General features: G+C 50.7%; 3 protein-coding genes across 5 annotated transcripts in view; 1 reads left to right on the plus strand and 2 right to left on the minus strand.

Moving 5' to 3' along the window:
- Positions 1-1,593: 1,593 nt before the first annotated feature.
- On the minus strand, positions 1,594-8,798 carry LOC140847375 (uncharacterized). The gene is made up of 6 exons (XM_073227552.1): positions 8,723-8,798; positions 6,211-6,436; positions 5,630-6,093; positions 4,716-5,557; positions 4,299-4,351; positions 1,594-2,447 (listed from the first exon to the last, which is right to left on the minus strand). Exons 1-6 carry the CDS (start codon positions 8,796-8,798, stop codon positions 2,396-2,398), a joined length of 1,713 nt encoding a protein of 570 aa, XP_073083653.1. The 3' UTR covers positions 1,594-2,395.
- Positions 5,564-23,367, plus strand: LOC108385468 (melanoma-associated antigen 1-like). 3 transcript variants are annotated; one of them, XM_073228014.1, is made up of 6 exons: positions 5,564-5,850; positions 15,492-15,565; positions 16,710-16,792; positions 20,878-21,059; positions 22,016-22,196; positions 22,403-23,367. In XM_073228014.1, exon 6 carries the CDS (start codon positions 22,430-22,432, stop codon positions 23,291-23,293), a length of 864 nt encoding a protein of 287 aa, XP_073084115.1. In that variant the 5' UTR covers positions 5,564-5,850; positions 15,492-15,565; positions 16,710-16,792; positions 20,878-21,059; positions 22,016-22,196; positions 22,403-22,429; the 3' UTR covers positions 23,294-23,367. The 3 variants fall into 3 exon arrangements, with proteins under 3 accessions (XP_073084115.1, XP_073084116.1, XP_073084117.1); XM_073228015.1 differs by having other exon boundaries at positions 22,016-23,367; XM_073228016.1 differs by lacking the exons at positions 5,564-5,850; positions 15,492-15,565 and having other exon boundaries at positions 16,486-16,792.
- TMEM185A (transmembrane protein 185A) overlaps positions 23,348-23,510 on the minus strand; it is a 43,135-nt gene continuing 42,972 nt past the window's right edge. Inside the window, exon 9 of the mRNA XM_073228013.1 lies at positions 23,348-23,486. The gene's annotated coding sequence lies outside the window, so the exon portion shown is untranslated. The remainder of the gene's footprint in view (positions 23,487-23,510) is intronic.

Consider the following 23,510-nt stretch of genomic DNA (forward strand, 5'->3'; position numbering starts at 1 on the left):
CATTGCCGATCTTCAGCACACTCAGGCCGTAAAGCCTAATCCAACTTGCCAGCAGTTTAAAAAAGATGTCTTCTCCAGAGTGAAATGAGACCATTTGGACCGGGAGTGTGGGGGAGGTGGTGGCGTGGGGGTGGGGGGAAGGATGGGGGGAAGGTGGTGGTGGGGGGAGGCGGGGAGGGTGGACAGAGGCCGGGGGCGGGTGGGGAAGGAGGGAGTGGAGGGAGGGGATGGGGGAAGAAGGAACAGTCTCTCCTGGAATGACTGAAATGATTTTGTTCCAGATCTAGTGCAACTCCAACTTTCAGAGAGACAAGCCTCTGCTGGTGGAGAATATGGTCCAGAGAAGAGGTTACCTGAGGAGCGCCACCCAGCCGGGGAGATGCGCCACAGCTCCAGAAAAGCCGGTAGCCACTGTAAGAAGCTGCCTGTGCGTCTGCGGCAGGGAGTCCGCCAGAGCAGCCAGCACAGGGGCCCAGCAGGAAGGCCCAAGGGCTCAGGGGCGCGGCACCAGCGCTCTCCTACCTTCCCTGGCGCCTGGTCTATGAGCACTGCAGCCCGCTGTCCCACGCACAGTTGCTCCCCTAGGGAGCCACAGGGCCCAAGCGGGGAGGGCACGTCCAGGAATGGGATGTGCACCCCCAGCCACTGCCAGAAGCGACAGTGCAGGGGAGCTGTCCAGCAGCCCCCCAGCTGACCCAGATTAAGGTAAGGGTGATGGCCTTGTGCAGCAGCTGTTATTCCATCCTGCTGGCCCCCCTTATGTTCATGGCCCCAAAGGAGGTCCCTGAAGGGCGTGAGCAGGAAGAGAGCTCCTCGGATTACGAGTGTTTTCTGTAAGCAGTTCGAGGGTAAGCCGGCTCCCTAATCTCACAGGCCACTGGTGGTACATTAAAAAGAAAAGCAAAGAAAAACCCCACCATTCTGTAGCCATGGACCTATTTTTGGCTTTCATAAATGACAGCAAACCCCTGTGGGATCAAATAAACAATCGAATGGGAAGCCTTCGAGTCTGTGGTTCTTTCTACCTTGCTGTCCCACACAGACCTCAGCGTAAGCCCGAGGTGGCTGGGAATCCTAGCCCGTGACGAGCCTTGGCTCCCGCTCTCCTCTTAGACTCGGAGCACCACGTGCATACCAAGTCCTCAGCCGAAGACTGGGCTGGGGTGCACTGAGGCAAGCTGACGCAGACCCTGTTCCCTGAGCCTGGGCTGCTGCTCAGGAGACGCAACAGCCTCGCTCCTGACCTCGGGGGCATCTCCTTACTTTAGTCCCATATCCTGACACACGAGGGTCTCTCCCCACGGCTGCCCCTAAGATGTGCCAGGGTGCTCCTGAACAGCAGCTGAGCATCTCCAGCCCACGATCCAGGAGCCTGGCAGAGAGGCCCACATAAAAGCAGGGCCACCCCCTCTGCTCAGGGCTGTACAACCCCCCCGTGGTCTGGCTCAGAAGAGAGACGGGCCGTGCCCCAGCCAGCACCGGGGGCAAAGCCCATCGTCCTCATGGGTGACGCACCCTACCAACTTTGTTAAGAAACCACCCGAAAGAAAAGACAGAAAGGTTCCCCACAACACAAAAACCACCACCACCGAACACTTTTCTGTCAGAGCTGTATTTAGGGCCCCTTCCTTGGACATCAAGTTGCTGGAGGGACAGGTCCAGCACGCATGCTTCATGAGCCAGCAGACACTGTCACAACGGGGCAAGAGTCACAAGCAAGGACGGACAGGGGCTCGCTCCACTTCTAAGCCTGATGTCCCCTTGCTCGTGAACGAGGCTGTCCACGGCTGGCCTCTCTCGGGCCATCATTTGGCCCCTGCTTGTCCCCCGGGTGCTGGTCGAGCCTTCCACGAGTTTTGACCAGAGAGGGAAGGACACGAAGCAGGACTCTTAAAACACGCTTCTTTGTACACTCCAGGAATCAGCCGGACCAAAATCAGTGGCAGCGCAAGGACATTCACTGGCAGCTTTCCCTCTGCCCTAAAGGTCAGAGTCCCTGAGCCTCTGTCGCTAGCCGAGGGGGTGTCCTGCAAGGACAGTTCTGCTCCCCGGTCCCCTGCAGCCGAGTGGGGACCTGCTTAGGGGAGCAGCACACTCTGGGCAGCGCTGTCCATGGCTGCCGATCCAGCTCGCAGCCGACTCGACCGTGCGTGGCGCGGGACCGGCTGATGGGTCGTGATTGGCCTGCTCTCTTGGCAACCTTCCTCTGAGGCGCCCATGCTCGTCAGGCCTCGTGCCCGAGGGGATCAGGTGCTCCGGGATGTCTACCTGGAAGACATCCTTCCCGCCTCTCCTGGGGATGGGCTCCAGTAGCCACCTGGGGTTGGCCAGGGTGGTCAGGTACTTGTGCTTCAGGTCGGCCAGCACGGCTTGGCTTTCCAGGTGTGCAGCCTCGTCAGGAGCTGGGAGTTCTGGGCACCGCACAGTGTCCCCAACGTCCACGAGCCCTGTGCAGAAAGGGAGAGGCACCTGGATGATTTACCTCTGTAAGCCCAGGGCTGCCTGGGGGACAACGTGCTCACTCAACTCAAGCTACCCCCTCCAGGAGACTGACGCAGTATCACCAAGCGGGCACGGAGGAGCCAACAGGCTGTCTCCCAGTCAGCATTTCCCACGAGCTAAACGCTGCTCGGGGAGCTCTGGGCGAGGCCACAGGAGGCAGAGAAGCCACGACTAGAGGGCCTCGTCCTGCACGACCCCACCCAAGTCACGGGCAGGCCCCAGTGACACTGCTGAGGGAGGGTGGCAGGTACCAAGGGGCCCCTGCAAGGGACAGGCAGCCGAATGTCATCTTCCCACAGCCCCTCGGACCTCTCACGGCCTGCGGAAGCACAGAACCGTGGATGTCAACGAGCATCGTCCAGCAGCCCTCCAAGCTCACGGCCCATGGGCCTGACCTCTCCCCAACGTCCCCCGGGTGCCCGAAACCCCAGTGACCAGGATGCTGGGCGAGTGGAGATGGTTGCCTCATCTCTTCCAGTGCCACACAGTCAGCTGACAGGAAGGGAGGGGGTGCATCACTGGGGGGGACTCATCCAGCAGATGGAGTCTCTGGGGAGCTTGGGAAGGTGGGTGGGGACAGTGAGAGAAAGGCACGGGCCCCAGAAGGCATGTGTTGTCTTTGAGGACCAAGTTCACTGAGCCCCAGGGCAGCTCAGAGGATGGACGGAGGGCCCCTTGTTTTCACAGCCCAGGGCACCGGCTCTAGCCCTCTCCCAGCACAGACAGCCACGGGGACAAAGACACCCACTCCCTGAGCCTGTGCCTCCAGAGGCCTCCAGCGTCTGCCTCATTGTCTAAACCTCCACGCAACAGTCCTCAGCAGAGCTGTCTACGCTTGCAGCCTCTCCCTCCTCTCCACGCACTGTCACCCCCAACTCCGCTAGTACACCCATCACCACAGGCACCAGTGACCCGCCCCACACCTGCTGTCTCCTCCTCTCACTCACCGCTCGGCAGCCCCGACACCGCTGACTGCCCCTCCTGCCCTTCCTCCCAGGTTTCCGTGTCGCACGCTTGCCTGCTCTGCGTACCTCCACATGGGCCACAGCTGCTCGGCCTCAACTTCCATGGGCAGCACAGACTCAGGTCCCCAAATCCACTTCCCTTCCACAAGTGCCTTTGCCAACAACCTGGTTGTTCTTGTCCCGGACCTAGCGGCCGCCCGTGCTCCCTTTCCTGCACCCACCACTCACGTCACATGGCTGCTATCTCCACAGCCTATCCTGAACCTGACCCCTTTCCCTCGTCTCCACGGCCCACTCTTGGTCCGAGTCTGCAGAGTCCCACTGCCCTCTCCTGCAGTCTCCCCGACGGCCCCTGCCTCGCAGTGCCCCCACTGTGGCCAGAGTGGTTCTGGTCCAGGGGCGATGTGATCATGTCGCTCCCTTGCTGAAAGCTTCCAGTGGCTCTGTCCCCAACCAGCACGGACGCACGTCTCACCAGGGCCCACCGGGCTCCAGGAAATCTGACTCCCCCCCCCCCCACCAACAGCAGCCTGGTGTCCTCTCTCCCTTATTCACCACCCCTCAGCCATCAAGGCCTTCCGTCCTCCCCCAGAACATCTCGAGTTTGTTCCCATCTCAGGGGCCTTGTAGGTTGTTCTGCATTGCACTGTACTCATGTTCTGCCCCCACGCACACCCCAGCCCCGCCTTCCATGTATTGAAGTCTCATTCCCCAGTATGTCCGAACATGATCATATATGGAAAGGAAAGGCATTACCAGAGGTAATCAAGTTAAAATGAGACCATGAGGGAGGACCTAAAGGTGCCCTCCTGTCTCGGAGGCACAGAGTACCTGCTCTGTGGACTTGGGATGACGCGCTTTCCCACTTGTCTCGGCTTCTTCATCTGCACAAAGAGGGATCGTGAGAACAGGTCGTTAGGTACAAGACAGCAATGCTGGCTAATGACCAGAACAGTCTGGTACTCAGCGGGGACTGCAGACCACCAGGACCCAGGAGGGGTCCATCTGATGGGAAACACCTCACTTGGCTCACGGTTTGATCCTGCTAATCATGGCAGTGGGTATCCCCCCACCCTCACTGCCAGGGTCCACAGGGCTGCCAACCAGCAGGCATAGAAAATCATTTCTTGTAAGTTCAAGTGGAGGGTGTCCTTACAGCCCAGCAGACCCGGAGTCCAATAGGAGAAAACTGTCAAGTCCTCCCACACTGTCCATCGGCCCAGGATTCGGGGACCCTACGAACAATACCGTTCCCCTCAACATCATCCTGGGTGTGCCCAGCCGGGAGGGGTGCCAAGGGCAACCAGCTGAACACCGCATAGCCAGGGGCCTCTTTTGAGGCCACAGACCAAGGGCCATGCGGGAGGCGCTGAGCACAGGAAGGGCGGCGCACCGGTGCGCGTGGCCCTGCACACTGGCGCTTCTAGGCACAGACGAACGTCGCTGCTCCACGGCCGTGGAAGGATGGCGGGCGCGTGACGGTGGCGGGGTTGGGGCCAGGGCCGGTGCCGAGAAGGGTGGCCTCCGCCGCTCTGCTGGTGCTCCCAGGCACAGGGTCCGGGAAACCCCAGCCCAGAGGTAACCTTGCGCGCGGAGGGCAGAGCTGCTGGCATGCGCCTGGCGGGTTCCGACTTCCTTCGGACGGGCGGGGCGGGTCCCGCCGAGCGAGTGGAGGGCCCGCTCGGCTGACCAGGCGGCGGCCACATGGCAGGACAGTCCTCCGCCTCCCCGTGGTCTCGTGAGGATGCCCGCGCCAGGACCACCGCCTCCCACGCCCAGGCAAGGAGACGACGCGCTCCGCGGAGAGAGGACAGAGCGCCCGGCCCGCGTCGTGGCTGCCTCAGCGCCGTTGACACTCCCTCCGCCGCCCGGGCACCGAGCACCGGGGGCAGCTGACAGCTGTCCTTCACCCGGATGAGCTAGCGGAGATGGTGACGCCCCTCTTGTGCGCAGACTCGTAAACTCGTACGTACGTACGCACGCAAGTGCAGGTGCGCAGCCCTCCCTTACGCAGCCAGGCAGGCTCGCAGCCGGGCAATTAATAGTCACGCGCCCACGTACACGCGCCCGTACGCTCGCAGGCCCCGTTGCTAACCGGCGTTGTTGGGCTCACTAGGCGCTGAGGCGCGCGGGAGGACCCGGCTGGGTCTGGGGCCCGCAACCGGCGGCCGCGAGCAGAACGGGAAGGAGGAAAAGGAACGGGGGCGGGCAGGGCAGGAAGGGGAGTGGAGAGGCCATCGTATGGGTGGAGCTGGGCTGCGGGAAGCTGAACGGGGGTGGAGCCGCGGGAGGAACTGGGCGAGATGGGGGAGGAGTGGGACGGAGCTGGAGGAGGGGCGGAGCCAAGCTCCGAAACGAGTCGGGCAGAGCTGCAGCCAAGTAGGTGAGCGAGGAGCGGAGCGTAGGTGGCACAAAGCTGGGGACGAGGAGGTAGGGGAGGAGCAGGGCGTGAATGGGAAAGGGGAAGCAGAGACGGGGCTGGAACAGGAGCGGGGCGCAGGTTCGGGAGGAGTAGGGTGGATCTGGGGGAAAGCTGGGAGGAGCTGGGCGAGGCGGGGCCGGGGGAAATCGCCGAAAGATAAGCTGAGGGAAGAGTGTGGTATAGCAGGAGAGGAGCAGCTTGGAACTGGGGGAAAGCAGGGTAGCGACAGTCAGGGAGGAGTGCCGCGGAGCTGCGGGAAAGAGCTGTGGTAGAGGGAGGAGCCCAGTCGAGCCAGGAAAACGCAGGTGAGCGGCAGCTGACTATGGGGTGGGCGGGGCTGGGGAGCGCGTGGCGCCGCTGGGGAGGAGCTGGTTCGGGGTTGGCCCACGGGAGGAACGGGGTGGGGCTTGGGGCGGTGCCTGGGGGACGGTCTGGGCAGGGGTGGAGCCAATGGGCGTGCGGGGCCGGGCTAGGGAGGGGCTGGTCTGGGTACGACGGTCGCCTAGTGGTGCTTGGGAGCGTGAGCTGGGGGAAAAGCCGGCTGGAGCTGGGGAAAAGCGTTGGCAGGATGAGCTGGCGGAGTGCGTCGTGGCTCGAGAGGAGTTGAGTGGGTGTGGAGCCAAGGGAGGAGCAGGGCGAGGCTTGGAGTGGCTGGGCGGAGGTGGAGGCAGTGGAGGAGCCGGGCGGGGCTCGGGAAGCGGGCTGGGGCGAGCTTGGGGGCTGCAGGCCGGGCCGGACGGGGAGGGCCGGGGAGGGGCAGCGCGGAGGGAGTCGGGGGGGTGGAGCCCTGGAGCCTGGGACCAGCGCGGCGGGTGGGCTAGACCCGCCCAAGGGCTGAGGCCCGCAAGTGCCCTATTTCCTCGTAGGATGTAGGCGTCCAGCTCGCTCCGCACCGGTAGGCAGCGAAGTGGCAGACCCGTCGTCCTCAGAGACCTAAACCGACCCTCAGGATGGAGCCCGGAGGACACGCAGGCAGGGAGAGGGCGGGATCTCTAGGCTGACTCCTGCACCTCCGGGCTGCGCGCCCAGGCCTCTCCTTCCTCCAAACCACCCTGGGACGGCCGGCGAGGTCCCGAGGGATGGTCTTTAGATGGCCATTTTTGCAGGGGGGAAGGCGAACCTCCACTCCTGTTTCCTGCTGCCCCTGAGAACTGACACGTCCCACACGAAGCCAGCTCCCCATCAGAGCGGTTTCCTGGCCTCTGCCTCTGTTAGGGGCTCAAACCCCTCACTGCGGCCACGCTTGGCTCTTTGGGCTCCCTTCCCTCCGCATTTCCTTGATGACCACGTCCTGTGTCCCTGCCTTCCAAATGCCTGATGAGAAGAAATGCTGCCCTTCCTGGTCCGCACTGCTGCTTGCTGAGTTCAGGCCTCAGGGTCTGGGCTGGTGCTGTTACCTGAGCCTCTCCCCTGGCTCTGATACCTCTTGTCTTTCCTCTTTCACCGCAGTCACTTACCCAAAGTACTCAGTTCACCACAGGTACGTCTTGACGTCCTGTGAGTGAGAGTACCATAGATATCTTTTACAAAGCACAGGAATCTCTTCTGACCCACTTAATTTCCTCACCCTTTCCCCGAAGTGAAATCAGCACTTGTTACAGAAAACCGGAAAATCTGGACTGGTTTGCGGATGGAAGAACCAGTTGGCACTCCGAGGTCTTGGAGGGTGGAGGTTTATTTCACACCGGTGGGCTCAGAGGAGAGTGATATCCAAAGGTGTGAGCCCCGAGTACAGCAGGGTCATGTCTTTTATACATTTACTACAAAGCTAAGGGGGAAGTCAGCACCCAGAAACTGTTGCAGTAGCAGCTATTAGGTCACTATAGGTATATTCAGGATGCTAGCTATATTTTAATTTATTTCTATAAAGGTTACCCAGGTCCTGTATTGTAAACTAATGGGCTTCCATGAGTATGATTAACAAGCTGCTCCATACCAATCCTAGTGGGGGGATGCATTGTTACAGTGTGTTCATCCCAAGCACCTAAGCACCTTTGTGATTCCTTTATATTCTTGAAGGCTTAACAGAAACTTTGTCTCCTTGGCTTCCTACCAAACCCAGAGAGGGGGAGGGACTTGAGAACTTTCTGAATATTTCCTCATCACAATGAAAGTATAAGGACCACAGATAGAATCCTTAAGGAAAACAGGTTTGTGGACAATATTCTATTTGGGTATTTCCTCAAAGCTGGAGCCTTTCTCACATGAGACAAGCAGATTTCTAATCCCTGTCCAGCCCTGTGATCACAGCCTCCCCTGTGGCATAACCATGATTCTTAAAACAACTGCCCTGGGGTTGCCCTGGCTCCTAATGGCATTCAAGTGTCTGAACCTCTCTGGCTTCAGTTTGCCCATGTGTCAAACATAGTTAATAAAAACAGTCCTGGCCTCATGGGGTTACTAGGAGCACTGTATAGACCTGGGCTCAGCCATTACTAAGCTTCCTGAGGCTGTATTCAGTCCATGGTTTTTCCCAAGGTTGCCTTCTCCTGCTTTCTTCGTTGTAGGCACCCTTCTATTCTCACAGCCTGGACTCTTCCCCAGTCTACAGTGGTCTCAAGGCAGATGCTGTCCCTCCTCACTTCCTGTGTCCTCATGAAGCCTCCCATGTGAACATGGCTTCAGGGCCCACTCCTTCCTGACAACCTTTCAAAACCTTGTCTATAGTATTCTTTTTGTATAAGCTTATCTTGGGCAGTTTCTGTTTTCTGTGTGTATGTGTGTTCCCTGTTACCCAGCTAGACTGGAATCCTTCTGTGGATAAGGACCCTGCTCAGTTCACCTTCTCATATTGTCCCCAGAGCCTGCTTCAGCCAAGGGAGACACTGCTTACTGCTGATGGCTATAAACTGTTCAGTTTGAGTCATCCAGCGTTCATCAGCTGACTTCCATGACAGTGACTCTATCATGTTGGATTTGGCAGATGGGTGAGACGGGCCCTGCCCTGCTGTCAGTGTGTGCTAGTTGGATAAGAAAGGCAAGTATGTCAGCAACTCTCATTTGAGGCAGGACTAGACACAGTCCACAGAAAGAACTATCTGTGCAGTGCTATGAGACTTTAGAAGAGGCCAGTTAGGATGCATCTCACTGGAGATCAGAGGGAGGCTTGCTCTGAACTGTGCAAAGAAGAATAGGCAGGTGTTTTTTTTTGTATCATTAATATAAAATCACATGAGCAACATTGTGGTTACTAGATTCCCCCCATTTTCAAGTCCCCACCATGTACCCCATTACAGTCACTGTCCATCAGCATAGAAAGATACTATAGAGCCACTACTTGTCTTCTCTGTGCTATACTGCCTTCCCTGTGCACGCCCCCCATGTTATGTCTGCTAATTGTAATGCCCCTTATTCCCCTTATCCCTCCCTTCCAACCCACCCTCCCCAGTCCCTTTCCCTTTGGTAACTGTTAGTCCATTCTTGGGTTCTGTGAGTCTGCTGCTGTTTTGTTCCTTGAGTTTTTGCTTTGTTCTACTCCACATATGAGTGAAATCATTTGGTACTTCTCTTTCTCCGCCTGGCTTATTTCACTGAGCATAATACCCTCTAGCTCCATCCATGTTGTTGCAAATGGCAGGATTTGTTTTCTTCTTATGCCTGAATAGTATTCCATTGTGTATATGTACCACCTCTTCTTTATCCATTCATCTACTGATGGACACTTAGGTTGCTTCCATGTCTTGGCTATTGTATAAACATAGGGGTGCATCTGTCTTTTTGAATCTGGGATCTTGTTTTCTTTGGGTAAATTCCTAGGAGTGAATTCCTGGGTCATATGGTATTTCTATTTTGAGCATTCTGAGGGACTTCCATACTGCTTTCCACAATGGTTGAACTAGCTTACATTCCCACCAGCAGTGTAGGAGGGTTCCCCTTTCTCCACATCCTCGCCAGCATTTGTTGTTCTTAGTCTTTTTGATACTGGCCATCCTAAGTGGTGTGAGGTGATATCTCATTGTGGTTTTAATTTGCGTTTTCCTGATAATTAGCAATGTGGAACATCTTTTCATGTGCCTGTTGTCTATATGAATTTCTTCTTTGCAGAAAAGTCTTCTGGTCATGAATCAGGTATGTACAATCAACAGTCATGAGTTCTTTCCTGTTGGGAATATTCTCAGTATGCAGTGTCTACTGCTATAAACACAGGGTTAACATTTGGATGGGGGTTGTGGGAAATGGCATTTTTCAGAATTCCTGTGATTGTGGTGTACTGACCTGTATCAAAACTGCAAACATTGAGTAGTGTGCAAAAAAGAGTTAATGGAAAAGACCTGACACTACTGCCCTTTAGAAAGGCCTGCTTGTTAGGTTGGCCCGTCACTGACATCTGGGAAGTTGACTCTCAAGAGTGTTGCCAGTCAACACAAAGCTGAAAAGGGTGCTAACTGTGCACATGCTGTTTATATATAAACGTAAACTGTGTGGTTTATGCTGAACACCTGCTGCCATTCTGGGAGTCTGAGATTTTGCTAGGCAGGGGGTTGCTTATGTGACCAATGCTGAATAAAAAACCACAGACACTGGGTCTGGGATTCTCTGGACAGAAACATCATACCCATGTCATTGCATTTTCATTGCTGAGGGAGGAAGAGTGGTCTGTGTGGCCCTTCATGGGAGGGAGAGAGCAGAGGAGTCTGCACGTGGATTCCTCCAGGCTCTGCCCATTTCTTTTCCTCTTGTGATCTGCAGGTGTGTATTTACTGCATTGCTATAATAAATCTCAGCTGTAAGTACAGCTATATATTGAGTTCTGTGATTCTGCAAGTATAACAGACAAAAAAAGTAGGATTAACGTATTACAGAGGTGTACCAAGCAGTTAATAAAAAATGCTTTTATTTGTTGTCACTTTTTTTTTCTGAATTTTGAGATGTGTTTAACATTTGTCAACTTTTTAAAAAGTCTTCTGGTCATGAATCACATCTGTACAATCAACAATCATGAGTTCTTTCCTGTTGGGAATATTCTCAGCATGCAGAATATTTTACATATTCACGTACACATTTTACACATTCACTTTTGTTACCACTTTTTTATTGGTAATTATGTATTCTTATCCTTTAAGAGGGTCTCGAGTATTAAGCATCAGATCCCACAAAACCTGGGTCTGCCTCTGTCATGGCTCCAAGACTTTACCTTCTGTTGATTTTGTTATTGTCACCCCATATTTTACCAGGGGGACTTAAAATCCAAAGAGGGAAGTCAAGCTTACTTGGCAAAACCAAGACAGGATCTAGGTCTTTCAATTCCCCATTTAATGCTCTTTTCTCTCCATTGCATAAAGTGTTCTTATGATTTGTAAACAGTGGTCATCGTGCATTGGACATAGACTGGATGGCCCTCAGGAGACTGCATTTGGAGTCCCTTCTTTCAGTGGATGGTAATCTTGAATGAGTCCTTTCTCTTATGGGACACATTTTCCCCTTTTGCAAAACAAAGGGGCTGGACTGTATACTCTTTAGAGCCGTTTCTCTGATGTTCCCTGAGTTTGTCATTCTAGAAATGCTGGAATCACACAGTCATTGGAACCATCCATCTTCTTGTCCTTGGGTCTTCCCCATCTCTAAAATGGAAATGAAATACCTACCTCTCCTGGCTGTTGTGAAGCCCCTGGCACCATTCATGATACAGCATATGATCAAAAGTTGCTTCCATCCTTCTGTCCAATGAGGAGCAAAGAATTTCATGCATAATTCTCACTTCTCCCCTTTGGAATCAGAAGCTTTAATCAGCAAACCTAAATTTTTAAATGGAAAGAAGTGAAATATAGATATATACTGTGCTTTTAAAACATTTTAAATGGAAACATAATTTGCAAACAGAAAAAAATGCATTTTAAGTGAATAAACTAATGGGTATTCAACAAAGGTAACACACCAGTAACCAGCACTTACATTATGAAATAGAACTTTGCGAGAATTCCTTTGTGTTCCCTCCAAATCACTATTATTGTCCTAAGGTAACCACTCTTTTGGCTTGTAACATCTCTGATTACATACAGGGAATCCTATATTATGTACTTCTTTTTTATTGTCTGGGTTCTTAATATTGTTTGTGAGATTCCTCCATGTTGTTGTGTGAGCAGTATTTCTTTTATTCTCATTGCCATGCACAATTCCTTTCTATGACTGTACCATGATTGATTTATCCATTCCACTGTTTGTGGACATTGGTATGGTTTCCAGGTGTTTGTTATTACAAATAAAGCTGCTATGAACATCCTTGTATTTACTTTCTTTGGAAAATATGTATTTTTGTTGTGTATATGCTTACAGGTGAAACTGATGACTTACAGGGTGTGCGTATGTACAATTTTAGCAGATAGTGCCAAATAGCTTTCCAAAGTGATTGTAGCAATTTACACTACCACCAGCAAAATGTGAGTTCCAGTTACTCTCCATCCTGGATAGCACATGCTGACATTTAGGTGTGTGTAGGGGGATCTTATTTTGGTTGGTTGGTTGGTTGGTTGGTTGGTTGGTTGGTTGGTTGGTTTACACAGAGCAAACTTAGGCAGTGTACAATTTCAGACTTTGCACTGAAGCACAGAGCTATGTATCCAACACCACAATCAAGATACAGAAGAGTTCCATCACCCTCCAGATTGCCTTGTGCCACCTGTTGGTATTCCAGTCTGCCATTCCCAAACCATGGCAGCCACTGGTCTGATACCCATCATTATTTTTCTCCATTCCTGTAATGTTTGCCTTTTTCAAATTGTCAAGTAAATGAAATCATGCATGTAGTCTTTTGGGTCTGGCTTCTCTCACTCAGCAAAATGCCTTTGAGATTCATCCATGTGGTTGTGTGAGGCAGTAGCTCACTCCTTTTCATTCCTGGTTAGGAGTCCATTGTCTGGATGTACTGCAGTTTATCCATTGACCAGTGGAAGGACACTGGTTTGTTTCCAGTTTTTTTCTGTTATGAATAAAAGGTTTTCTAAATATTTGTATACAGTTTTGCCACACTTTTGCAGAGTGGTTGTACCGTTTTTTGCATTCCCGCTGGCAGCGTATGAGACTTTGAGTTGCTCCACATCTTTACCAGCACCCCATATTGCTAGGTTTTTAAAACTTTAGCCATTCTGTTATGTAGTGGTATCAGGGTTTTAATTTGCATTTCTCTGATGATAGTAATGTTGAGCATCTTTCTGTATGCTTATTTGCCATCCATATAACTTCTTTGGTTAATTTTCTGTTCTGATCTTTTGCCCATTTAAAAAATTGGGGTCTTTTCTTACTGTTAATTTAAAAAACGTTTTATTTTGAAATAATTATAGATTGAGAAGAAGTTGCAAAGAAATGTTCAGGGAGGTCCAGTGCCCCCTTTGCCCAGCTTCCCCCAATGCTAACACCTTGCATAACTTAGAGTACAATGGTAAGGCCAGGAAATTGATATTGATACACTCCAAAGAGCTTTTTCAGATTTCACCAGTTATGTATGCACCAGTTTGTGTGTGTGTGTGTGCGTGTTCTATGCAGTTTTATCATGTATAGCTTCATGTAACTTCTACCACAACCAAGGTAGAGAACTGTACCATCACCACATCATCCTCATACCTCATAGTACCACTTTATAGCCTCACTCACTTTTTACCCCCTATGCCTTATCCTTACCACTACTTTGTTCTCCATCTCTATAACTGTGTTATTCCAAGAATGTTGTATACATGGAATCATACTGTAGGATGTAACCTTTTGATACTGGCTTTTTTTTTCAGTCAGCATAATTCCCTGGGAGGTTCATTCAAGTTGTTACACGTATCAACAGTTCATTTCTTTTTATTGCTGGAGAGTATTCCATAGTATGGATGTGCAAAAATGTAACCATTCACATATTTTGGGAATTTCCAGTTTTTGGCTATCACGAACAAAGCTGCTATGAGCATTCTCATACAGGTTTCTGCACTAACATAGCTTTTCATTTCTCTGTGATAAATGCCCAAGAATGCAATTGCTGGGTCACCTGGTAAATCCATTTTTAGTTTTTAAAGAAACTGCCAAACTAATTTCCAGAGTTGCTGTACCATTTTATATTCTGATTATCAATGAATAGTGATCCATTTCTTCGGCATCCTCACCAGAATTGATGTTGTCACAGTTTTTTATTTTAACCACTTTCATAGGCTTGTAGTAATATCTCATTGTAGTTTTAATTTGCATTTCCTTGAGGCTAATGATGTTGAGTATCTTTTCCTGTGCTTATTTACCTCTGTACAGCCTCTTCAGTTAAATGTCTTTTCATGTCTTTTGCCCATGTTCTAATGGGATTTTTTTTAATGTTGAGTTTTGAGGGTTCTTTATATATTCTTGTTGAGATACAAGTCCTTTGTGGGTTATATAATTTGCAGGCTTTTCTCCCAGTCTGGAATTTGTCTTTTCACCTCCTCTACAGTCTTTCACAGATGAAAAGTTTTCATATTTGATGAGGTACAATTGATCAATTTTTGCTCTTATGAGCCGTTGTTTAAATCAATTGGCCATCTTTGTGTGGATCTATTTCTGTGTTTTCTATTCTGTCCCATTGATCTGTGCGCCTATACCTCCTCCAATACCACACTTGATTATTGTTATTGTTGAACTTGGAGAGTTCTTTATATGTTTTGGTTACAAGTTCTTCAGATATGTGATTTACAAATAATTTTTACCTGTCTGATTAGTCTTTTCATTATCTTAACATTTTTTACAGAAATCTGTCTTTTATTGATTTCCAGTATAGTCTGAGAACATGCTTTTAATGAGATTGCTATTCATTAAAATTAATTGAAGTTTTGTTTTAATGGCCCACAGTATGATCAGTCTTTATGAATGGTCCATGTGCAGTTGAGGAGGATGTGCTAGGTGGAATTTTTTTTATGTACATCAATTAGGTCAGGTTGGTTGATAGTGCTGTTCAGGTAATTTATAGCCTTACTAATTTTCTGCCTACATGTTCTGTCAATTACTGGGAGTGGAATGTTAAGGTGTCCAGTTATAATTGTGTATTTGTCTTTTTCTCCTTTCAGTACCATCAATTTTTGTTTAATGTATTTTTAAACTCTGTTAAGTGCACACACATTTATAATTTTTGTATCTTATTGGAAAGTTGATCTATTATGTAATGTTCCTCTTTATTTCTGATAATACTCTTTGTTCTGAAGTTTTGTATGATGCTACTATAGCTACTCCAGCACAATATTTTGCTACTATTTTTGCTTTTAGACAGCTATGTTTTTGATCAATGAAATATAAGAAAAATGTACTTATTGTGCTTTCTCTTACTTCTTTTTAGCATCCTTGATTTGTTTGTGAAGATACGTGTTTCAGTGTAATATATTCCTTCAGCCTGAAAACTTCTTTAAGATTTCTTGTATAGTAGGACTACTGGCTCTGATTTCCATCATTATTTTTGTTTTTCTGAGAAAGTATTTCTCTGTCACTTTAAAAATTAGCCTTATGGAGATATAATTTACACATTGTAAAATTCACCCTTTTAAGAGTACACTCCAGTGATATTTAGTGAATTTACAGAATTGTGCAGTGATCACCAAATCCACTTTCAGAATGTTGTATACATGGAATCATACTGTAGGATGTAACCTTTTGATACTGGCTTTTTTTTTCAGTCAGCATAATTCCCTGGGAGGTTGCTTGAAGATCCCTCAGAGCATAAGCCAATCACCTCACACTTCCAACCCAGGTAACCATGCGTCTGCTTGCTTGGTTTTTCCTGTTCTCCCCACCTCTAGTTTTATTGAGATATAGTTGACATACATTACCATATCAGTTTAAGGTACAGAAATCTGCTTTCTGTGCCTATAGATTTGCCTTCTCTAGAATTTCATATAAATTGATTGATGAAATATTGAGCCCTTTGCATCTGGCTTCTTTCACTTAGCATCATGTTTTGAAGTTCATCCAAGTTGTAAAATGTATCAATATTTTGTTCCTTTGTATTGCTGAATAGTATTCCATTGTGTGGGTGTACCATCTTTTATCTGTTTAGTAATTGATGAATATCTGAAGTGTTTTCAGTTTTTGGCTGTTGTGAATAATGCTGTTATGAACATCTGTTTACAAGTCTTTATGTGGACATGTTTTCATTTTACTTCTTACCTAAAAGTGTAATTGCTGGTTCACATGGTAAATCTATGTTTACACTTAAAAATTTTTTTTCATTCAGTAAACTATTTTTAAAAGAGGTTGAATAAACTACTCAAGATATAATATTTCCACAATACTACTCTCTATTTTGTTGAAGGTGATGATTTTAAAAAAATGTGAAACTACTCCCGTGTTATCACATTATTACACCTTTTACATCAGAACTAAAGTGCTCTGTGTTTTACATTTTAAGGAACTAACTGCCAAATGGTTTTCCAAAGTGGTTGTACAGGTTTACATTGTCAACAACAATGGCATCTTAATTTTTTGGTGAATTTTTTTTCTCGGTGTGGAGTTCTGACTTGCATGATTTCTGATGAAAAATCTGATGTTATTCTTTGCTTTTTTTTTCTCTCTGTCTCTATGTAGTGTTTCTTTTTTCTCTGGCTGATGTCAAGGTTTTCTCTTAGCTTTTGTTATCAACAGTTTGAATATGATATGCAAAGGGGTGGTTTATTGGGGGCTCTGAACTTCTTGTATCTGTGGTTTGGTGTCCATCATTTAAATTTAGGGCATTGTTGCCTATTATGACTTCATAAAAATATAACAACTAAACAAAATAAAGTGATTTCCCATTCACTTGCCTCCCTTCTGGAATTAAAATTATACACAGACTGTTTTATATTATCTTAGATATTCTTTTCTGCTTTTAATTTCTAGTTTTTCTCTTTGTATTTCAGTGTGGCTGATTTCTGTTGACTGAGCTTCAAACTCACTGATTCTTTCCTTGGCTGTGTTGAAAGTGCTCATGAGCCCATGGAAGGTATTGATTATCTGTGGACTGTGTTTTTCATTTCTGGCATTTCCATTTGATTCTTTCTTTGAGTCTGTATTTTTCTGCTACAAGTACATGCCAATTTGCATGGTACACAGCTTTTCCATTAGAGCTTTTAAACATGTTAATCCTAATTATTTAAAATTCCTTGTCTGATACCTCCAGTGTCTATTTCATAGCAGATGCTGGTTCTGATGATTGCTTGTTTCTTGGGAGTAAAACGTTTCTTGCCCTGTTATGTGTCTGTCTGTTTGAAGCTGAACTTATATAGGGCAGTAGAGACTGAGGTAAATAATTTTTATTTGGATGAGAGTGAGTTTCCCAGAGCAATGGATTTTCAACATTAAGCTTTCTATCTTCCCTGTACACTACTTCAGATGGTTTCTTTGCCTGCTCATCATCCTCTTCTGGCCCTTTCTTAAGACTATTCTGCTATTACCAGTTACTTGAACTTACTTGCTTAGTGGTGTGGGGAATTGGGAGGGGGGCATTTTCTTTGTATGCCTCAGTCGCAGGGATCAAGTCCCTTGGTCTCAGGACTGTGTCCTTCCCAAGTCTTTCACCCCTCCCCTTGTGTAGTTGTGGGCACCACACACATTTCTGCCCTTCTCCCAGGAGCAGAGAGTAGTGCCTTGACCTTTCCTTGTCCCAACTGGTGCCTTTCCACCAGTGCCCTAGAGGTGGTGGAGTTTGTTGTCATTTCCTCCACAGGGAAAAGCATCTTTTTCCTTCTCTGGGAGATAAAAGGGAAATGCATGGGTTAAAGATTCTTATCCCTTGCACATGGGTCATGTTCTTCTCTCCAAGGTCTGCATTACAGTGATCCATTCTTAGGGCTCTTTCTGATCTTTTCTGGAAGTGAAAGCACCCAGGAGAAAGAGCCTGCGAGAGGGTAAGGACTCCCTCAGTTTCTGAGGCCCTCAGAGGCTTCACTCTGACCTTCACTGACTCATCAATACTGCTAGCTGAACTCCTCTTACTGGTTTTTGTGAGCTTACTCCAGGTAAGTGAGAGCTCACATAGCCTCTCCTCCTACAGAGATTGTGTCTCCCAGATGTGGGGCAAGTTTTCTGCTCTGCAACCTCAACTCCCCAACACGTTAGAAAACACTCATGAATCATGCATTTAAAGTTAGTCTGGCTTGTTTTTCTCTTAACTATGGGAATGTTTCTTCCAGTTTACTGCATCCCAGGGTGGAAGCTATCTCCTGGCTGGTGACTTTTAGATTTCTTTGATCCCTAATTGCTCAGCCCTTCAGACCGCCTGTAGTTACTCATGTATGGGAGTATGCAGAACTCTTCCTCTTGTGACTTGTCCTCAAAATAATCTTCTGAGCTACATTTGTAACTGCATGTTGACTATTTTGGGGTGCTCCTACTTGCAGGTATTTCAGATATCCCTACTGGTTCCTTCTGCTTCCTCCTAACAGATGCTGATACTATACTGTCTTGTAGCTAATAGTGGACTATCTCCACCTGCTCATGTTTTGCATTTCACCCAGTTTTGCTGTAGATGCTGTCTATGGGTTTTGCTTTACTGTTCTGGTACTCTGTTTTAAATGGGTGATTCAGACACGTTCAAGAACTATCATGCCATCACTGCCACATTCTCCCAAAAGTCTTACCTTCTTCTTCTTTTGTTTTTAACGTATCATCGATATACACTCTTATGAAGGTTTCGCAAGAAAAGCAATGTGGTTATTACATTCACCCTTATTATCAAGTCCCCCCCATACCCCATTGCAGTCACTGTCCAGTGTAGTAAGATGCCACAGATCCACTATTTGCCTTCTCTGTGCTACACTGTCTTCCCTGTGACACCACACACACCATGTGCACCAATCATGATACCCCTCAATCCCTTCTCCTTCCTCCCCACCTGCCCTCCCCCACACCTCCCCTTTGGTAACTGTTAGTCCCTTCTTGGAATCTGTGATTCTGCTGCTGTATTGTTCCTTCAGTTTTTTCTTTGTTCTTATACTCCACATATGAGTGAAATCATTTGGTACTTGTCTTTCTCCGCCTGGCTTATTTCACTGAGCATAATACCCTCTAGCTCCATCCATGTTGTTGCAAATGGTAGGATTTCTTGTCTTCTCATGGCTGAATAATATTCCATTGTGTATATGTACATCTTCTTTATCCATTCATCTACTGATGGACACTTAGGTTGCTTCCATTTCTTGGCTATTGTAAATAGTGCTGCGATAAACATAGGGGGTGTATATGTCTTTTTGAGTCTGAGAAGTTGTTTTCTGTGGGTAAATTCCTAGGAGTGGAATTCCTGGGTCAAATGGTATTTCTATTTTGAGTTTCTTAGGAACCTCCATACTTCTTTCCATGTGATTGAACTATTTTACATTCCCACCAGCAGTGTAGGAGGGTTCCCCTTTCTTTGCATCCTCACCATCATTTGTTGTTCCTAGTCTTTTCTATGTTGCCCGTCCTTTAACTTCTTTTTTTGAGAAATATTTTTGCTAGGTATAAAATTCTAGTTTGACAGTCATTTTGTTAGGTGTTTGGTTAATGCAGTTCCAGAGTTCAGTAAATATCTTGAGGAAAAAACCAGCAGAGTTTTGAGCTCTTTTCTTCCTTCTCACCAGAGTCCTGGCTCTTTAAATCTAGTAATAGCCCCCCCACCAATAGACCAGGCAAAGCTTTGCTGGTTTCTCTTCTCTTAGTAGAGACCCTCAGTCCAGGCCCTTACTCACAGCCCCACCCATTTGTCTCATGACTAGAATCAGCAAACATCCAAAGGAAAAAGGTGGCTCTAGAGCATCAATGCCTCTGGCTTCCTATTTACCCCTGGCAGGGCCTGCAAAGATCCCTTCTGCTAACGTGAGGACGCATCCTGCAGGCCAAGGCCACCATCCTGCTGACACCCATCAGCAGCAAGTGTGGACGCCATCACTCCTCCTGACACCTGGCCTGGCCTCCCAGGATGGACCTCAGGGGCTGATATGCTTGGGGTTCCCCGTTTCCTAGACAGGGTCCGTTCAGTCCTCACCCACATTCCTGGGCACCCCTCTGTCCACCTAAAGCCACACTCCTCACACCACAGCCCTCACCTCTGGAAGAGTCCCCGTGGCAGGGGACAGGAAACACCTCATGTGCTTATCGTGCTCTGGGGCCTCCCAACACCATTCCCAGGGGCCCTGCCGCCCTACCTGTTTGGGGTCTACGGTCCTTAGGTGTCCCTCAGGGTCCTCACCTTGCCTCCCATTTGGGCGCGGGTCCTCCCCTCTGCCGACCCCAGGCCCTGCTCCTTATGCAAGTCCCCAGTCCCGTGATACCCGGATGAGGAAGTCAGGGCCAGCTGCATAGGTTCCGAGTACCCTGGAGCTTCTCAGGCAGACTCTTTTCGGGGGGCCCAGACTCCCTCACTCCTGCCGCGGGCTCCTCATCATGACTTCCCAGCAGGGCCTGGGCCCTCCTGTCCGATGACCTGAGGGCCTGCTCCTTAAGTCGGTCCCAGTCCCTCTGAGGCGCGGAGGAGGAAGTCAGGGCACACCGCGTGTCATCACTCCACCCCGGGGCCTCCCATGGCTGACAGGCAGGGGCGGCTCCTCTGGGGCCCCTTCCCCTCCTCCCTCAGGGTCCTCACCACTATGCGTCAGGCATCCTCTTAATGTTGACCGGGCCCATCATGTCCAACCAAGGCACTCAGTGCCCTGACACACACCTGAGTGACGTCTGCGGCCGTCTCAATGGGTCACCAACACGGGGGTTCCCTGGGCAGATGAAACTGCTTGCAGTGGGCTCCAGGAGCACCCTCGGCCCTCCCTCCTGGCCTCCCGTTGACTCCCGGTGGGTCTGTGCCCCCGCCCTCGGCCCACCTTGGTTCCCTCAGACCAAAGCCTTCACGCTCACAATTCAAAATGGTGGACGGGGGCATGGGTGTGGCATGTGGGAGGCGGTGCCCAGCCTGAGGACCCTCCCAGGGCCTCTTTGAGCAATGGCATGGCCCCCCTGGATTCTTGGGCGGGGGCCCTCAGGCCTCCCCCGGGTTCTACCTGGGGTCCTTGCGGGTGACCTGAATCCGGCGTCTGACACCGAGGCCGTCCCGTCCCTCAGGCCTCCCGGGCAGAAGGCTAATGACATCACATCCGGATGCGGGGTCGGACCGCCCCCTGGAGGCTGCCAGGAGGAGCGCACAAGGATTCCGGGCGTTCCTCGCTCCGCCCCCTGGGCCTCCCTTAAGCCCCGCCTTCTCCCACCTGCCGCGGCTCACGAGGCCCAGAGCTCTGCCTCCCCAGGTCGTTAGTGGACGTGGTGTGGTGGTGGGATGGGGGAAGGTGGGGCAGTGGGGGGAAGAAGGGGGGATGTGGGTGGTCAGATGTTGGGTGCATGGGGGGAGGTGTGGGAGCGGGTGTCAGGAGGTGGGGGGGTTGTAGGGAGCTGTGAGGCGGGGTGAGGAGTGGGGTTTGCTGGGGGTGGGAAGTCGGTGGATGTGGGAGGTGGGGGCCAGTGTGGGGGTGTGATGGTGAGAGGTGTGGGTAAGTGGCTGTGGAGAGGTGTAGTAGTGAGGTGGTGTCTGGGTGGGGTGGTGACAGTTGGGGGATTCGGGGAGAGGTGTGGGAAGATAGGGGTTGTGAAGTTGGGGGACAAGATGTGGGGTGGTATGCAGCAGGGGGAGGGTTTTGGGGAATGGGGATTTCGTTGGCTGGGGCAAGTAGGTGGTGGAGGGAGGGGGGAAGAGGCAGTGGAGAGGGGTAGTAATGAGGTGGACTGATGGGGTGGGGGAAGGTGTGGCAGTGGGGGGAGAGGTGGGGGTATAGGTGGGGTGGGATGTTGGTGCGGGAGAGTTCTGGGGGGGTGTCAGCAAGGGCAAGTTGGTGGGTTGGAGGGAGCTGCAGGGAGGGGTGAGAGGTGGGGGGAGCTGGGGTTTGGGAAGTGGATGGGTGGGGGCGTTGGGGACCAGTGTATGGGCGCGGTGGTCAGAGGAGGGGTGGAAGGGGCCGTGGGAGGTGTAGTAGTGAGGTGTTGTGGGGGTGGAGTGAGGAGAGGTGGAGCAGGGTGTAGGATGCGGAAATGTAGGTGGTGCGAATTTGAGGGTGGAGGTGGGGTGGTGGGGGACAGGGGGAGGGCTGTGTGGGGTGGGAAGTTAAGTGGGAGGGTGTATTTGGGGTCTGGTGGCAGGGCATGCTGGTGGGTGGTGGGGCAGAAGGTGTGGTGCAGAGGGTTAGTAGTGAGGTGGGGTGGGTTGCCTCAGTGCCCAGCATGACGACTCTATATCCGGAGGACCATCCCGGACCCTCAGGGCTGCTGGCACATAGGATCCAGCTTCCATGAACACTGGCATCTAGCGGCTCCAGGAATCGGCAGCTGAAGCACTGAGGCACCTGTCCTGAGGTCGCAGAGCCACGGAGGACCAGGCTGAGCCAGGAGACAAGGTGGGGGCGCCAAACCTGGATGTGTCCCCAGGGCTCTCACATACGGGATGGGTCCCCTCAGCTTCCAGACCCAGATCCTCAGGCTTGGCTAGCCCACCACCAGGGCCCCATCATTTCATCCTTTGGGTTCTGCATGGACAGACTGCCCGCGCAGCAGGGGAGACCCTTGGGTCCCTGTTGCCCACCTCCCACCATCACCCCTGCAGGCTGCCATTCCCCTGAGCAGTGTCAGCATGCCTCTGGGCACCAGGAGTGTGCAGTGCCCGTTGGAGGAGGCCCAGCAGGAGCTGAGAAAAGCCCAGGGCCTGGAGGGGACACAGCTCTCACCCCAGGCCATGCCAGTCCCACTGGAGAGTGAGTCCCATGCCCATAGCTCCAGCAGCCGTGGGGACGAGGCCGCAGGGGATGCCAGGGCCTCTCTCCAAGATGCGCTGCGCAGGAAGGAGATCCAACTGGTGGCCTTCCTGCTCCTCAAGTACCGCGCCAAGGAGCCGACCACGAAGGTAGAGATGCTGGAGCTGGTCGCCCAGGATCAGCAGGACCCCTTCCCTGACATCTTCAGCCAAGCCTCCAAGGATTTGCAGCTGGTCTTTGGCATGGATGTGAAGGAAGTGGACCCCAGTGGCCACTCCTATGTCCTGGTCCCCACCCTGGGCCTCACCTGGGATGGGGTGACCGAAGAGCAGCGCCTCCCCAAGACTGGCCTCCTGGCGCTGCTCCTGGGCGTGATCCTCCTGTGGGGAGGCCGGGTCCCTGAGGAGGAAGTGTGGCAGTTGCTGAGTGCTGGGAAGGTGTACCCCGGGAGGGAGCACCTCATCTATGGGGAGCCCAGGGAGCTCATCACCGGGGTCTGGGTGCAGGAGCAGTACCTGGAGTACCAGCAGGTGCCCGACAGGGATCCCACTCGCTGTGAGCTGCTCTGGGGCCCCAGGGCCCACGCAGAGGCCAGCAACATGCAGGTCCAGCAGTTTTTGCTCAGGCTCCTGAGCAGTCCCAGGGCCACGTGGGCTGGAGCCTCTGGGCTCCTGCTCTCCCCGACCCCATGGAAGTGGGTCTTTGTTTCCTCTGGCACGTTTTCCCGTTGCTCCTTTTCATAGAAAGGGGGATTAGCTTCAGCATCTGTTTCTGAATGACAACCACCCCCCTGTGTGTGCGTTCTTGAGCCATTTCACCAGTCAGTGCTATGTTGCTGTTTTGTAGACACATGGGGACACCTTCCATCTGCGTTTGTGATCCGGACCTAGGTCACATGGCATCGGCCTCGCCATTCCCTCAGAAATGTGCTGGAAACTAGCGGTAACATGGATGGTGCCC

The sequence above is a fragment of the Manis javanica genome, chromosome X (assembly GCF_040802235.1).
Source record: "Manis javanica isolate MJ-LG chromosome X, MJ_LKY, whole genome shotgun sequence".
Taxonomy (NCBI): Eukaryota; Metazoa; Chordata; class Mammalia; order Pholidota; family Manidae; genus Manis; species Manis javanica.